This window comes from Prunus avium, chromosome 3 (assembly GCF_965620075.1).
Source record: "Prunus avium chromosome 3, drPruAviu1.hap1.1, whole genome shotgun sequence".
Taxonomy (NCBI): Eukaryota; Viridiplantae; Streptophyta; class Magnoliopsida; order Rosales; family Rosaceae; genus Prunus; species Prunus avium.
This window is the reverse complement of record NC_142286.1, coordinates 30,582,439-30,598,736: the sequence shown is the minus strand read 5'-3', so window position 1 is coordinate 30,598,736 and position 16,298 is coordinate 30,582,439. Positions and strand designations below refer to the sequence as shown.

At 36.0% G+C, this 16,298-nt stretch overlaps 3 protein-coding genes across 3 annotated transcripts; 2 read left to right on the top strand and 1 right to left on the bottom strand.

Moving 5' to 3' along the window:
• Positions 1–4,580: 4,580 nt before the first annotated feature.
• LOC110765943 (uncharacterized) lies at positions 4,581–5,286 on the top strand. The gene has a single exon (XM_021969190.2). The coding sequence runs from the start codon at positions 4,680–4,682 to the stop codon at positions 5,103–5,105; it is 426 nt and encodes a 141-aa protein (XP_021824882.1). The 5' UTR covers positions 4,581–4,679; the 3' UTR covers positions 5,106–5,286.
• Positions 5,287–5,666: 380 nt separating this feature from the next.
• Positions 5,667–10,695, bottom strand: LOC110765951 (NOL1/NOP2/sun family protein). Its single transcript, XM_021969200.2, has 12 exons — positions 10,405–10,695; positions 10,028–10,286; positions 9,785–9,932; positions 9,346–9,483; positions 8,826–8,888; positions 8,393–8,514; positions 7,860–8,100; positions 7,054–7,265; positions 6,758–6,858; positions 6,578–6,659; positions 6,389–6,450; positions 5,667–6,114 (listed from the first exon to the last, which is right to left on the bottom strand). The coding sequence occupies exons 1-12, from the start codon at positions 10,590–10,592 to the stop codon at positions 5,979–5,981; spliced, it is 1,752 nt and encodes a 583-aa protein (XP_021824892.1). The 5' UTR covers positions 10,593–10,695; the 3' UTR covers positions 5,667–5,978.
• Positions 10,696–12,328: 1,633 nt separating this feature from the next.
• Positions 12,329–15,891, top strand: GLY3 (glyoxalase II 3). Its single transcript, XM_021969150.2, has 9 exons — positions 12,329–12,777; positions 12,865–12,993; positions 13,177–13,284; positions 14,117–14,251; positions 14,453–14,494; positions 14,602–14,661; positions 14,751–14,804; positions 15,291–15,315; positions 15,445–15,891. The coding sequence occupies exons 1-9, from the start codon at positions 12,532–12,534 to the stop codon at positions 15,549–15,551; spliced, it is 906 nt and encodes a 301-aa protein (XP_021824842.1). The 5' UTR covers positions 12,329–12,531; the 3' UTR covers positions 15,552–15,891.
• The last annotated feature ends 407 nt before the right edge of the window (positions 15,892–16,298 follow it).

Below are 16,298 nucleotides of genomic sequence, written 5' to 3'. Positions count from 1 at the left end.
TATAAAAATTTAGTTGGACTGACCAAATAACTATATATATATATATAATTGAAACTAAATTTTTCAAAGAATCATGCATTATAAAAATTTGACCAATCAAAATTCGTCGAAATTCGGATTATTATTCTACTTTTATTTTAATATTTTTCATGCTATAAAAACCATGTATTAAGTGCAACACAAACAGCTCAAGACTCAAACAAGGGTTGGAAATTAATTAAAATGGGAAGCTGCTGCTGCTCATCAGCCTATGTGAGCTTAAGCTCCAGTGAGACAGTGGAGAGAGAGAGGGTTAGAAAAGGTTATGTCCCAATTCTGGTGGGGAAAGAAATGGGAGACATGCAGAAGCTATGGATACCCATCAAGCTCCTCAGCCATCCAAGAATTGTTGCACTTCTCAGAAGGTCAGCCCATGAATTTGGGTTTCAACAACAAGGCTTGCTTAAGATTAAGCATGATGTTCATCTTTTTAAAGGTATGATGAAGAGCATATTATGGAAATCAAAACAAATATATGTAAGTAAAATGAACATTCCTGTGTAATTAATGATCACTATTCTAACTCCATCTTGTAGAATTTATCTCCAGGCTCCTTTTATTGTTGAGAATTTCAAGGACATTTAATTAACATTTGTGAAAAGAAAGCTGAAGAAATTGCACTTCAATAGTTCAAAATTACTTTTTTTAGAGTGCTAATAACACTTCTCTCGGATTGACTGATGCGGAAAAGAATAGTTGCAGTACTCCGCGAAATAAACATCAACTTCCTCCAAACGACAACGTTTGAATTTTCACAGTTTTGTAATCTATGATCTATGAAATGAGCTCATCTAGATCTGCATGCAGGCAGCATGACTTGGTTTAAAGAAGTATATTTCTTCAAAAATAAATAAATATAAATCTCCTGAGAAAAATAAAATTAAAAATCATTACTATGAAAGCTAAAATAACTGGAGGTCTGGCTTTATCCCGCTAATCAAAATCAGTTCAGATTTGGTCAGAAACATGCCATACAAATTGTTTGGTACAATACAATAAGGAGCATTGGTTTATTGATATTCAAATTTCAAATCGTTGAAATGGTCCAGCACAGGATTAGTACTAGCACTTGAGCTAAAACTGAAAGCCTCAAATTCGGTAATGCCCTACAATAAGCGCTAGAGTTCCTCTCAACGTATGTTCTTTATTTAAGTACAGATTGTCGATATGATATTGATAAGGTATCCAGGGACGGACCTGCCCTTGGACTAACCTGAGCTGTAGCCCAGGTTACTTTCTTTTCACCAACCCACAAAGTAACTTTTGTAACCAATGTGTCTATCCTGGCAATCCCCACTAGACTCAATCAACAGACTACTACAACTTTTGTTTAAATATTGAGATATTTAGTAATATACTCATTCTTAGCACTAAAACTATAAATAAACCCTATACCATTTAATTTTTATAAACAAACCCCAAAAATTGACAGCTGGCCCTATTGAATTTAATTTTGATTATTAAATTACTTTGATGTCCAATTGAGTGTTTTGGGCTTTTTTATGAGGTTTTGAGGTTAGGTTTGTATTAAGAAATCAATGACAGTTTTGTAATTTAAAAGAAGTTAAAAGCATTTTTGTTATGTTGTAAATGGGATTTAGGTGTGTTTCTAAAGTTCATTTCATATAGGGTTTTTTTTTTATAATTTGAGCTTCTATATTGGATATAATAGTGAATCTCCCTTAAATATTTAATACACTCCCATATCTATTGCTTCTATATATCGTTTTAATACTATGTCATTAATTAATATACATTAACATTATATAAATTACAGTCTTTGTCAACTCGCAATATACTCACTTAAATCACTCAAACTCACTATGCAACAGATTTCTTTCAATTCCTTTTTTGTTTTGTTTTTTTTATAATAAAAAATTCTTTCAATTCTTTTGTGTAACATTTCCTAAAGTTTCACTAACAATTTCCATATTTTTTTTTATCAAATTTGTACCTATATCAATAATTTGTCGGTATTTTCTAGTTTTTGGACCACCAATATGAAATTATCAAAATTTAGTAGGTTTGTACGTAAGGTAAATTTAACCCACCCAATTTTCAAATCCTGGGTCCGTCCCTAAAGATATACATGTCATGTCAATAGCAAAACATATTCCGTCCTGATTTCTAGATTTATAAAATGTTTTAGCAAGGAGGATGGACAGTGACAAATGTATATATAGAAGGCCGTGTCACAACAATATCCCTATCTGATATATCCTCTGCCCCAATCTTTTATAAAATGTGATCTTTCTATAAAAGGAAATTCTGGTATCCTCTGCCCCAATGTTTCATAAAATGTGATATTTCTATAAAAGGAAATAAAATGTGTTTCACATTCTACAGGTTGGCTCCAGATCTCATTAGTTTGGCAACCAATCAAAAGTCATAACTATATTTCTGGCAGAATACTGAACGAGGCATGTTTTTTTTTATCAATTATTTGCCACTAGCCTCTCTGCATGCGCTTCCGCGCTTGCGAGAGGCTTTTTTTAAAAAAATTTAAATTTATTTTAGAATTAAAAAAGAGAATGGGTAGTTGTGTTCCATAAAAATAGGATCCATTATCTGAATTTTCTTTTAATTTTAATTTTTTAAATATGAAAAGTGTGAATTTACCATATTAACCTCATTTAATTAATAATTTCAATTCTTAATGTTTGTATTAAACAAGGGCATTTTCTGGTATTTTGAATGTTTCACCATTCTCTGCCTTTTGCTTTATATATATAGATAACAAAAATCCATTCTTCTTATGGCAAATAATTGATAAAAAAATCCATTCTTCTTAACCAAGGTGGTTGGTGTGAGTGGTTCGGCACTCTCATTCCTTAAGAGAGGTCAGGGGTTCGATCCCTGCTCTCGTACGGAGTCACCACTTTGGCCAACACTTTACCCCTTATGGGCCCACCCGGTGTTAGTGGGGATTAGTCTGGGTTGTGGTTAAGGCTTAAAGGTGCCACCCATAGTTGGGGCCCATCCAGAACCACCTCATGGTTCAGACAAAAAAAAAATCCATTCTTCTTTTTTTTGGTAGTATTGTTTATATAAATAAAGATTTGTGTGTATTAAAACATTCATTAGACAGAATACCAATGACTAAAAAACTACGTCGTTGTAGAAAATAATTTATTTTAGCATTTGTTGGGAAAATGTAAATGCTTATTAGATCATATTTCTTATGTTATTGCTTCCTCCTGGCCTTGTTCTTATGTTCATACTTCGGTTTTGAACTTTTAATTTTATTTTTGGTCAAAGTCTGAACTAAATCGAGCCCTTTTTCTTTTTTTCTTGGTTTAGCGGGTTTTTTTACCAACCATTAGTTCTTGAATATATATAGTCCTCTTCTATTGAGGGATCCTTCAAATAATTTTATTTCAAGGAAACTCTTTAGGTTCCCTTATAATTATTTTTTTCAACGGTCCAAACCGTCTACTTATCAAGTTTTCAATCATAGATCATCCTTACAAAAAATGAAGCAAATTGAAAATCATTAAGGCTTCTAAAAAAGACTAATAACAACCATTTAATTGAGTGGTCAAATGATTTCGGATTCAAGTGATTTTTTACAGAGATGATCTTTGATGTAATATCTAAAAACTAGACTACTCGGATAATTGAAATACAATGTGTGGTGGGCCCTACAAGGGTGTCCCTCAAATATGAGAGATCCCTAAAATGAAGCTCAATGTATATAAATAATACAAGCGATAGTCTAAACTATATAAATTATACATACCATCAAAGTGCCATGACTAGTTCTTGAATATTGATCAATCTTTCCAATATTGGCACAAAAATTCATTTAATAATCAAATCGAAATAAACATTTTAGAATAAGGGGTAATAGTACTGAATTCCACTCACAATTATTGTGCTAGCCAGTTAAAACCAAACCAAAGAAAAAGAAAAAGAATTGAAATGAAACTTTATATAGTGCAGGATCAACAAGTACATGTACTCTCGTGATAGCTAAAAGCCTAAAATGACACCAAAAAGAGACCTAAAAACAAGATGAAAACATGTGTAGAATTCACATGCACTAAACACAATGACAATGACCAGCAACCATTGCACATGCTGCTCATCTCCTTCTCCTAATGCCCTTTTTCTCCATCCGCCAATGAGCAAAAGAATTGAATGAGACCAAAAAAGCACACTCAATGGTTCATCTGAATTTGGTAAAAGTGCATGAGAGGTACACACCAAATTACCAATAAAATTGTAGCCTTTTTCCTTTTAGGCTTAGAAGATTGGGTTTTCATCAAAGATATGGTTTTTGTGCAATATATGTGTCTTGTTAGGAGCCATATGTGATGTCCTATATGGTAGAGTTTTCCAAATCCTTGTTCATTATTTGGCTTTTTTCAATCTTTCTTGGTCCCCCATATGTGTTCGACCCAATTCTAGCAATAGCAATATTAGGTAAATGTTATTTTCAAGATGACCCGTGATGCCAGTAATCTGCGCCCTTGACATGGCAATCGATATGCCTGCTTGGGCCCTACCTTATCACTATATAAATCAATATTGTATTCTAAGGTTTTTATCCAAGTTCTCTTAAAAAACTCTTCTTCTTTTCCTTTGAAAATTGTTTCTTCATTTTGTGCACTTTTTTAACGATTTATTTTCTGTCATACATGGCCTCTGATGATGTATCAGAAAGCATGCAGCTTGTTCTTGGTAAAGATGAGTTTGAAGACTTTGAGGTCACAGAAGTTGATGGAGCCCTTCTTTGGGACTTGCTTGAAGAGTTGGAGAATGAGGAGGAGGAGAAGAAGGATGAGAAAATAGGGGATGTTGATGATGCTAATAGCATGACAGATGGGCAGGTTTCAGTGGAGCAGCATGATGAGATTTGCACCCCTGACTTAAAGTGGGGAGATGCAGACATGGCGGAGACAAACCCATCATCATATGAAATGGAAGCTTGGTTTGCAGATGACATGGTGGGAATGGTGGATTTTGGTTGTGGCGTTGGAGATTTTCCACAGTTGCGTAATGGTCTTCACATTGGAGCCTCCTGCAATGAAATAACTTACAATTGCTTGTGGGGAGATAGTTGATTATAAGGAAAAGTGTGTGCTTATGGATGTGTAGGGAAGAATAATTAGAAATGTTAAAGAAGCATGATCCATGGACCACCTTTACCTGCGCATGTAATATAATATATGCATGTCACCAGTTACTAGAATATTTAATTTACTGTCATCTTAATTAAATAAGTAATGACAGAATTTCACTTCAGTCTTTGTGTGATAGTCAAAATTATACCCTAAGTTCATGACATATCAATCATGTCGTCCACCCATGTTATAACATTAGAATTGGTATCACTGCATAATGATGTCACGATTAGACCTTATCCAATCTTGTGGGTAACATTACTCTAATGATAGCTAAGGTGCGCATTAAGCCAAGGATAACATATGAATTGGTATCACCACATCAGGATGTCATGATTAGACCTTGGAATTTCTCCAATATTGTGGGTAACATTACTCTCATGATAGCTAAGGTGCGCATTAAGCCAATTTACAAAGGCGGTGCCTTGCACCATACGGCGCTAGAAACCCCACTTCAAAATATTATTCATCATATCAGCAAAGTAGATAACGCACACCAACTTCAATTTAAAAGATAACTAACGCACGCAGCTTCCTTGTAGTATTCGATACAACTCATTCATTCATAAAAGTTATGTAGTGGTCACTGAATCAAGAATTCAATAATTGTAGGAAACTGTCATTTAAACTTGTCAAGAACTTTTCTTTAATACAGAAACTTATAGAAGATGTATTCTTAATCCATTGGTATTCTCAAGTGTATGAAATATTGAACCTAAAAGGAAAGACCGCCTTGAATGATATTCCAGATGGAGAAGTTCTGAATTTGAGTTAGACTACATGTCGTATTCAAGGGGAGAAGTTCTGATCTTGTCAAGATGAAGAGTTTTGTAAGTCTGCCTCATTTGATCCAACCACAAACTTGGCTATGAAAAACCCGATTGTGTCAAGCGGGGACGACGGATCAAACCTCTGAACAAGTTCTTCCTCACCAGGTCTTAGCCACTCCCTGTGACGTCAAGCATGTAAACTGGTTATTTGATTTGATTTTTCTTTTCTTTGGTCAACAATAAAGACTTGCTATTGGACGCTGAAGTCAATCATAATGAAGAGCAGATGATGATTTAAAGCGACAAACATTATTAGTTCAATAATGATTTTTTCTTTCAAACGTAAGAAAATTATTCTAATTGCGTGTTTTCCAACTTCAATCTACAATAAAGAGAAGCGTACTAAGAATGAATGTAAACAACTGCATATGACATGGAAATGAATGAACTTACTCAGCATATCCATCAGGAAATTCAAAGCGCCCAACAAGACCAGGTCCTCCGATTCTTGGGTGCTGAAAATCAAAGTCAATAGCAAATGCAAAATCAGAAACGAGATACTGATACTTCCTCATTGTTAGGAAAAAAAATTGACAAATTCAAGAAACTAAATTATATAGACCTCCCCTAAACTAATCGAACCTGTGGTGCCAAGGAGAGGAATTTATATGTATCCAAAGCATATCGAACCAAAGCTTCATTCTCTCCAGGATTTATTGTACATCTAGAGACAAAAAAGATACAGAAAGTTCAGTTCAATAGTAGAAAATACACATACAAGAATAAAGTTCAATAACTTCCATGTTAGGCATATCTACTAACGTTGAGTACACAATCACTCCACCCGGGCGAACTAACTGAACAGCCTGATCAAACATTCTCCTTTGATATATCGCATGCTTTCTCAAGGATTCGATTGTTTCCTGGAATAAGCAACTAACTTTATCAAACACTTACAGAATGTTAAGTAATCTTACTTGTAACTAAAATACCTTGTATATGCATACAAACATAAGATATTAACAAGACAACGAGGCATTAAAAGTAAAAAGAACAACCAAAGAAATGAACAAACAAAAAAAAACTACTGTAAATATGTATTGATTGGGTTATAGTACCTCTCCAGTAAATAGTCGAGGTCTTAAACCAAGGGCAGAACAAGGTGCATCAAGAAGAACTCGATCAAAGCTGTGGGGAGCAAAGCCTTTTGACTTCTCAACCTTGCCACCCAAGCACTGATTTCTTCCTGGACCATTCCGTTTTCTTCGCATTTCCTTCCTGATGTCAGCTTTGCTAATGTAAGAACTCTCATTCGCTTTTTCATTGCTAACTAAAACATTGAGTTTATTAGAACTGAATTTCTAATTTCAGAAAGAAGCATTTGTCATGCTTATAACAAAACCAAAAGGTTGACTACTGTAGCATTGATATGGAAAAGAAAATTACATATGGAAGACATATTCTAATAAAGATTTTTATACCATGCCACTAGTTTAAGGAGGTTATCAGCTACAGTGAAACTCCTGAAGAATTAAAAACTAAGCATACCCTTAAGCCCAATGAAAGGTGGGGGAGGAGGCTATGCAGGATTGAATCATTTCAATCCACAAAGTGAGAGGCCAATTAACCTCCTGTATTCCGATAAAACGAAAACTATAACTCAACCTCAAGTAAGGGTTCAGGGATATAGAATATATTTCAACTTTTAATATATTTGATCATCGAAAACACCACGTTAAGTTTTTAGAATGCATAAAGTCACAAAATACTGAAATTTCATTTAATGACCTTGTTCACAAATTACTATCATTATAAACTGCTACACTGATTCCAACAAGTTCCAGTTCCCAACTATCAGAACCAGAATACAGTGCACAACTATGAAAATTGGTCTCATGTACCTATACAAGGAGAATTTACCTACCAGCTTTCTTAAAATCCTTCTCAGCATTCAACCTTTCAAAAGTAATTGATTCAATTTTCTCTACTTCTGACTTCATGAAGTTGGAATCTTGAATGTGTCCACCATGATTATCCTTAGCACAAGATGGATCAGACAAATCTTCAGATTCGTTCCTTACACAAACAGCTTTTAGAGCATCAAGTTTATATGGGGTTATACAACTCAGGCCCATTTCAGCAGCCAATTTGTGAATACCTTGCACCTGCAAAATATAGTGGGGCAAAAATAACACATGAAACCCGAAGCCTGCAAACAAACCAAGAAGGGGGAATGTTCATCATGGGACATTGAAAATCCTAGATCAATGGACTTAATTTTATCTTGCCACGATATGATGTAAATAAGGAACATAGACTCTAACCACCTATAAGAACTGCAGGAGACCAGATGGAGACACCTTACATAAGGAACTGTAATGCACAATATGACTTAAATAGGATTCTGGAATCATAGAGGAGACTTTTTTTAATCACGTCTCTAGTTAGGAAGTTTACCTTATTGTGAGATCTATCAACAGCAACGATTTCTCCTTCATCCTTCATAAGAATTGCTATTGCAGTTGTTTTCCCTCCCGGTGCAGCACACATGTCTAGTATGCGCTCACCTTTTTGAGGATCTAAGACATAAAAAGAAAAACAATAACAATAACTAAATATATAAAAAAAATTATCATCAAATATTCTGAGATGAGCGAAGTAAGCAACAGCTAGCTAATTCCTATGGAAGGAACCATCCTTCACAACTATGATCGATCATAGAAATATTAATGACACCATTAAAGAAAAACCATGATACAGATCACTACTTTGCAGAACACCTATAAAATGATGTAGTTTTTGTGAAACAGAAGCATTCAGAGTCAATGATTATTAGGAAACAACAACACACGTAAATTCCTTTAGTTAACCATAACACTGTAATAGTTACCTAGTGCACGAGCAGCGACAATGCTTGGCAGATTTTGAAGAAATATTTGCCCCTCAAGCACGTCTGGAAGCCAAGACAAAAGAACATTGGAGTTATAGAAACTTTTTATATAATGCAAAACCATAAACACAAACCATCCCAGAAAAAAAAAACGCAACGATCAAAACAGAAAGCAAACCACGAAAGTGCAAGCACCTACTCATCAATTAGCAACAAACAAAAGATATACCATAAATAAAGAAAATCAAAGTTCCCTAATTTAAGACCCATGTCAGTTACTAAAGAGATTATCTTTCACAGTATGGAATAAAAATCTGCATTAAACAATCCATGTAATATTTATATGCAACAAAGAATGAACTAAAAACCATGTAAAACACTTGATAAGCTAGAGGAGGAGCCAAGCAACATCTTCAGACGACATGAAATTCATTAAAAGAGAAATAGGAGTATGTGCTTTTGTACTATCTATTTCCAATAAAGTCTTCACTATAATTTGTGGACAAGTAATGAATCATACCACGAAAGGAAGGCAGATGAAATACTCTGTCACTCATGTCCACAGCAAGCCCTTCTGTAACACGGAACATCCCGGACCTTGACATCATTGCTCTTCCTTGGCCGATATACAGCCCACTTCGTTCAAGATGATAAGGATCTAAAACAACATTTAAAGGAACATGTATAAAACCCATGGTCACTAAAGCAAAGTCACAATCTTTGTATTTACAACACAAAAAAGAATATGAGAAAAATAAATAAATGTGCTTAAGATTAATATAATCAACACATTACAAAAGTACAAAACCAAATAATAACATTTCAAGCATCCATAAAATTTACATGATGTGCTCCTTACCATATTCTTTTATCCCACATTACCACCCATTTGCCATTCTTAAATCCTACCACCCTCCTTTACTCCGATAGTGGTACATGATTAAATACACTAGTGTTACCTGTCTGTGAACCTTGCAGCACAGTCCCTCGAGTGATCCCAACGCCCCATCCACCATCAACACCAGGCTGCTCAACCGAGACTGAAACCGCAACCAATTCCCCTTTCTCAACATGAGCACTGCAAGCCAATACACCAGGAACGTACACCTACATGTCAAAATAAAAAATCAAATTCATCCCAGCTACCACTGAGTGAGCAAAGCAAAGCAGAGGCAAATCAAAAGAACACAAAAAAGGCTTACCTGGGCACCTCGAAGAACTGCCTCGGCACATTTCCGGCTCACAAGAACCTCCTTTGGAGGCTTCCCATCTGCAGCATAACCATAATTAATGGTGTGAGGGCCTGAACCCCTCACAAACACAACGTTGTCCAGCCCTGCGACGTCACACTTGGAAATGTAAGCTCTGTTTTCTTTCAGAACCGCCGTCAACTTGTCAATGACGGCATCGGGCGTGGTCTTGAGTGTGTTCACGCGTATACAGGAGTAGCAAGACGGGCGCCTAAGCAACCCAAAAACAAAACAGAAAAAAATAATCAAACAAAGCTCATGAGAAAAAATGAAATGCACCGCTGAATGGGTTAATAGGTAGAGAGAGAGAGAGAGAGAGAGAGAAGTACGTCAGGGCTTTGGAGATGCGAGAGAAATTTTGGGGTCCATAGGCATTGGAGAAGTAGCTTTCGAGCTCAGCGTTCCAACGCTGAGTTGGGTTGTAAGAGTAACGCTCTGGGAAATCTTCCATGAGTTTGTGCTGCTTGGTGAAGAAGCTGCCGATGGTTTTGGACAAGCCCCAAGCTTTCTTCTTCATTCAAAGAAGCGGAAGGGAAGCAGCAGACACCATTTTGCTTGCTTGCTTGCTTGCAGCAGCTCCAGAGACTCGGGCAATCGGGCTTGGGGTTTTTGGTGGCAACCTGGGCCGAGACTAAAACCTTTTCCAAAGCGCGAGTTTTGGGCTTCGAGTTGTTTGGAGGGCCTGTTTGGCGCCAAAAGGAAGGTTTGTGAGGATGACACAATTTGTAGACGCAAAGACACCATTTGTAGGAGAAACACTCTCATACAATAGTGCTTTTTGTTATTTCCGATCAATAATATTACGATATGTAAATTAATTTTTCCATGTATCATTGTGTTATTAGTCGAGGATAAAAAAACATTGCTATCTCCATTACACAATTATTATTTTTGCATTTGTAGACGCATAGAGTACAAAGTTACAAATTTTTTGTTTCTTTTGTTTTGGTGAGGAAGTTGCAATCTTTTGATACAATTAATTGAAGATATTTTACTACAAACAGTTCATTCTAAACCTGGTACGGTTAACGGTTTCAGTCATTGGTTTAGTGACTTGCACACGTGTATAATTGTCATTAACATTCTACTTTATTAAATAATAAGATATTATATTTGAAATCACAAGTAACTCATTTAACATTCATTTAATAAAATCAAAGTTAATTACCTCTAAGCCTAGATTCGAAATGACGATAACTAAGGAGTTTTTCCATTTAAACCTCACACTTTTCTTTGTTCACCTCAATACTTAAATCATTAAGCTCTTAAGTTTTATTATTGTGTAAAAAGACAAAAAAAATTCATCCAACTTAATACTTAACCCTAGTACATCTATATACACACCCCACCACTTTTCTTCAAATTAAGCAAGTAATTTCTGTTGCGTTTAAATAAAGAGTCATATAAGGATAGCCAACATCTCTTTGTTACAAAAAACAGAGCCCACCGCTCTGTTATTCCCTTAAAAAATAATAGCCGCAGCTCTTCTTTCTTAGCACAGTCCATCTCGTGCTTGTGTTGTGCCTAGCTATCCTACCAGCAATCGAATGATCATGTAAAAATTACATGTTTGTTTCCTCTAACTGACCTGAAAATTCATAGTAAACATGTTGTCAGTAGAAATTCAAAGTCTATACCATGTTCTGTGCGCCAAGAATGATGAATGTTGGTCTGTGTAGGGGTCCAAATCTGTAAATATTTGATTAGACATAAGCATTCCAACCTCCAAGCATTTGATTGGTATAGTCCATAGCGAGATCGCAATGAAAATTGGAAAGAGCTTGTTGGTTCATTTGATAGTGGGGGTGTGGGGTGTGAGGTTGATGAATTTTTTATTTATTTTTATTTTTTTTTGCTGGATGTGTATTTAGGGGGTAGTTTGGGAAGATAGTGAGATTTTCTTAGAAATTTTGAATTAGAAATTGGGGTGAACTTAGAATACAAAGTGAACAAAGAGAGATGCGATGTTTAAATAGAAAAACTCTAACTAAATAACAACATAACTCAACTAGCACTCCCTTGCACCGGATTAAAGTTAATTACTACTATAAACTCAATAGCTAAATTGAATACGAGCAGAATAAGAATGAGAACAAGGCTACTCACCATCCTTGATTAGTGGTGAATGTTATCATCATATTCTGTGTCATTGAATTGAATGAGTGTGATTCTCAAATAATATGACCCTTTATTCTTAATCCGATTAGGACACAACATAACTCGGCCGAGACTCGTTGGCTGTCGCTCTCTTCATTCCCACATCGGATTTGGCGCGCGCAAACCAATCGCAATCCTTGCTGTTGCCGATCTCACACTACACAACACAACTCGAAAAGCACAACAACAATAATAATGGACAGCAACACCACCACCTTAAAAAATGAAAAATAATAAAAATCATAGAGACTCGGCTGATCGATTTCATCGCTGTGTCCACCAACAACATCACAGGACAAATGCTTCGAATCAGTCTCCTCAGATTTCTCTCTCTTCCTTCTCGCTCCTCCTCTTCTTCTTCTTCCCTTTTCTTCAATCCCATTTCTCCCCATTCCCATTCCCAAATCATGGCCACCTCTGCTTACACGACGTCGTCTGACTCCGCCTCCTCTGCGAAGCTCCTCTTCCGCCAGCTCTTCGAGAAGGAGTCCTCCACGTACACTTACTTGCTCGCCGATGTCTGTCACCCCGACAAACCCGCTCTGGTTAGCTATCCTTTAAATATTTTGAATAAAAATTAAAACTTTATAATTATAATTAGGATTTTGATTTTGATGAATTTTAATTTGCAGTTGATTGACCCGGTGGACAAGATGGTGGATAGGGATATCTCCCTTGTCAAAGAGTTGGGTTTGAAGCTAATTTATGCCATGAACACTCATGTTCATGCTGATCATGTCACTGGCACTGGCCTCATCAAGGTTTGGGCTTTCCACCTTCTTCCTCTCATCTTTTTTTGACTTCTTTTGTTAATGTTGGTGCATTTGGATTATTCATGAGTGATCAATGCCTCTGCATTCTTGCTATTTGGGAAAAAAGTTGTGTGCTTTGTAACAACAACTGAGTTATTTGATGAGTATACGTTTTTTTTTCTTTTGTGGCAGACTAAGCTTCCTGGTGTCAAATCTATCATTTCGAAGGCGAGCAACTCAAAAGCAGACCGCCTGATTGAAGCCGGTGAAAAAATACATTTCGGCGATCTGTTTTTGGAGGTTTGGTTAGCACGGGGGTTTTTGTTTTATATGTTTAAGTTTGTTGCACTGTGTTACATGGAAATTGGAAGGTTTTAATGGCTTCTAGAGGAGTAAATGCGTACACAAGCTTACCTTTATATTCCCTCTTTTAAAATTATTGAAGAAATCGAGTATGATTTGAGGTGTAAGTGGGAGAATCATTGTAATGCTTGTTAGGCCAGCCTTGGAAATGTGTTATGTGCTTCCCAGTGATCATCACAGATATTTCATATACCAGACTCTGTGGTAGTTTTTTCTCCTAGGTGAAGGTATAAAACTTACTGGGTTGATTAAACTGGAGTGTTTAGCCCAAATCTGCCAGTAGTGTTAAAGCTCACAATGAGGTTTTAAATACTAAAGAGTCGGCTTTTATTGAATTAATTGCTTTTGGGCCGATAAAGTAGAATGAATACAAAACTTAACTGGTATAGGCTGTGGTCTACCGAGTTCCTCTTCCTGTGAAATATATAAAAGTGACCAAAAGAAATAATTTACTGTAACAAAATTTGTCTCGTCCTTACTGATGTTCAACTAGGTAGTTTTATGTGTGTACACAAAGGGGTGTGCTTGTGCGTGTGTGTATGTTTTCATATGTGTTTGTATGTGTTCATGTACGTTTTATACATGTATCTTATGTGTATATGTTGTGACAAATTGGCCTAAAGAAACAACCTGCTGAAAGAAGTTATGCATGTATCTTACTGGTTTTGGACTAGTTAGAGCTGTGGTTCTCTGTGTCGGGTGTGTGTGTATGTATGTGCATGTATGTGCCTTTGTATATATGCATCTCATGTGTGCATTTGTGTTGCAGGTTCGAGCTACTCCTGGGCATACATTAGGTTGTGTTACCTATGTTACAGGAGATGCGCCTAATCAGCCCCAACCAAGGATGGCTTTCACTGGAGATGCTTTACTCATACGGGGTTGTGGGAGAACTGATTTTCAGGTATAGTACCTTCAACTTTTGAAACTCTTTATAATTTATCTTTTTGTGACAAATTCTGCTGCTTTCAATCAAAATACAAGGAAAGCAAAAATTGAAAAACTAGCAACAGTTTGCCATTAGAAGAGTTGGCTTGTGCTTAAAACATGATTGTTAAGGGGATTTATCAAGTTCCTGAGTTTGATTTCTCTAATCTGTTTGCAGGGTGGCAGTTCACATCAACTGTACAAGTCAGTTCATTCACAGGTAAGAACATGCTGAGCTAGCATGCCTTTGATACCATAGGAAAGAAATGAGTTCAAACATGACTTTATGTTAAAAGACCACTTATTCTTTTGTGCTTACAAATCCAGATTTTCACATTGCCAAAGAATACGTTGATCTATCCTGCTCATGATTACAAGGGATTCAGTGTATGGAACTCACTATTGTCTATTTCTTCTGTACCCTGTATACCTAAACCTAGGCAGCTTCTTATGCCACATATTTGCTTGAGATGCAGGTTAGCACCGTTGGGGAGGAGATGCTTTATAATCCTCGACTCACAAAAGATGAGGTATATATTTCGTTGTTCCAAAAGTGTTAACCCTTGTTGTTGCTAAATTTAATGTTCTTCAGAAAGATGACACTGATAGTATCTGGTTGACGAGTGGATGATGATTTTCCTTTTCTTGTCAAGATTTTGTATATCTACATATCTTGGATCAACAAATGTTTGACTAAGATGTCTTAGCATGATTTTGACCTGGGGCGATATTAATGTGAGGGAGTCTCTGCCTGAAAGCAATCACCTAATTTACCAAGAATAGTTAATACTGGTGTTGCACAGATGTTGTAAAAGAATGCTGAATTTTAAGGGAAAGTAGTGAGAAACTAGTTAATACTGGTGTGAGATACTAGCTGAATAAATTAGCAGTCACTGTAAAGAGTCGACCATATGTGCTGCATAGATGCACTTTTATTTTTCATTTATCATATGGGTATTTTAACACTTCTTCCAGATATGTATCTAACTATTTTGATTTTGAACTCTTTTTTACAGGAAGCATTTCAAAATATCATGGAAAGTAAGTAAAACTATCTAGCATCCAATTTTTTAGAAGTAACCATGTCCAGTTTTAACTGTCATTTCATTTATTATATGATATATTCAACCATTTTAGGTTTGAGTTAAGAAAAATTATGTTTCTTGACAGATCTAAAACTCTCATATCCGAAAATGATTGACATAGCTGTCCCTGCGAATATGGTTTGTGGATTGCAAGATTTGTCTGAAAGGCCTGTTGAGTCTGTGTCAAACTAGATATAGTTGCTGCCACGATTTGCATTTCAGACGAAAACATCGAAAGGGAGCCGGCTTAACCACATGAATCAATTGGCTACGATTTGACTGTACTAAGACCTTGAAAGTATACTGATAATGCCAAGAAAGCAGCTCTACATCCTATGACATCTCTCTTCTCTTCATTTCAAGAGATGACTTGTATTAGCTCTTTTGTTGTACAGTAAATAAATAAATAAAAATCTCTGGATGACTGAAAGAGCGAGCTGGCTGTGGCTAATGTATTAGAATGACTACATTAAACCTCCTATTCACTATTTTCCAGATTGAAAGCATCGTGCACCATCTTCTGCATTGTCCACACTTGTGTAAAATTCTTGTATAAGTTCTGGCTTTATAGATTTCCTTGCCACGTTCTTTCTTTAGAAACATAACATTTTTTTGCTCAACAGAAACGGAACATTTGATCTCTTAGAATTTGAGAAAGAAACTCCTTCCATTTTCTCTAATTTGGGCCTCATTTGGGCTTTTGATCGCACAGCCCATTTCCATCCCTCCAAATATTTTACCAAAATGACCACTTCTTTTTTGGGCTGAAGTTAGAAACGGAGAGGGGGTAAACTAAGACACACGGGCAGCTTGAATCCTCGGCCAATCCAATTAACCCCCCAATGGAAAAACTAATTACGCTTATATCATCAAAATGATCGCTTTGACCTAATCTATTTATTATTTAAAATAAAAAATAAAAAATAAAATGAAAAAAAT

What these genes read in the sequence shown, in the direction of transcription:
- GLY3 (XM_021969150.2), top strand. Translation starts at nt 12,532, where the DNA reads ATGCTTCGAATCAGTCTCCTCAGATTTCTCTCTCTTCCTTCTCGCTCC. An exon ending in ACCCCGACAAACCCGCTCTG is followed by an intron (nt 12,778 to 12,864) that starts GTTAGCTATCCT and finishes TTTAATTTGCAG; the next exon opens with TTGATTGACCCGGTGGACAA. An exon ending in TCGGCGATCTGTTTTTGGAG is followed by an intron (nt 13,285 to 14,116) that starts GTTTGGTTAGCA and finishes TTTGTGTTGCAG; the next exon opens with GTTCGAGCTACTCCTGGGCA.
- LOC110765943 (XM_021969190.2), top strand. Translation starts at nt 4,680, where the DNA reads ATGGCCTCTGATGATGTATCAGAAAGCATGCAGCTTGTTCTTGGTAAA.
- LOC110765951 (XM_021969200.2), bottom strand. Translation starts at nt 10,592, where the DNA reads ATGAAGAAGAAAGCTTGGGGCTTGTCCAAAACCATCGGCAGCTTCTTC. An exon ending in TCATCTGCCTTCCTTTCGTG is followed by an intron (nt 8,889 to 9,345) that starts GTATGATTCATT and finishes CTTGGCTTCCAG; the next exon opens with ACGTGCTTGAGGGGCAAATA. An exon ending in GAAGGATTTTAAGAAAGCTG is followed by an intron (nt 7,266 to 7,859) that starts GTAGGTAAATTC and finishes TCAATGTTTTAG; the next exon opens with TTAGCAATGAAAAAGCGAAT.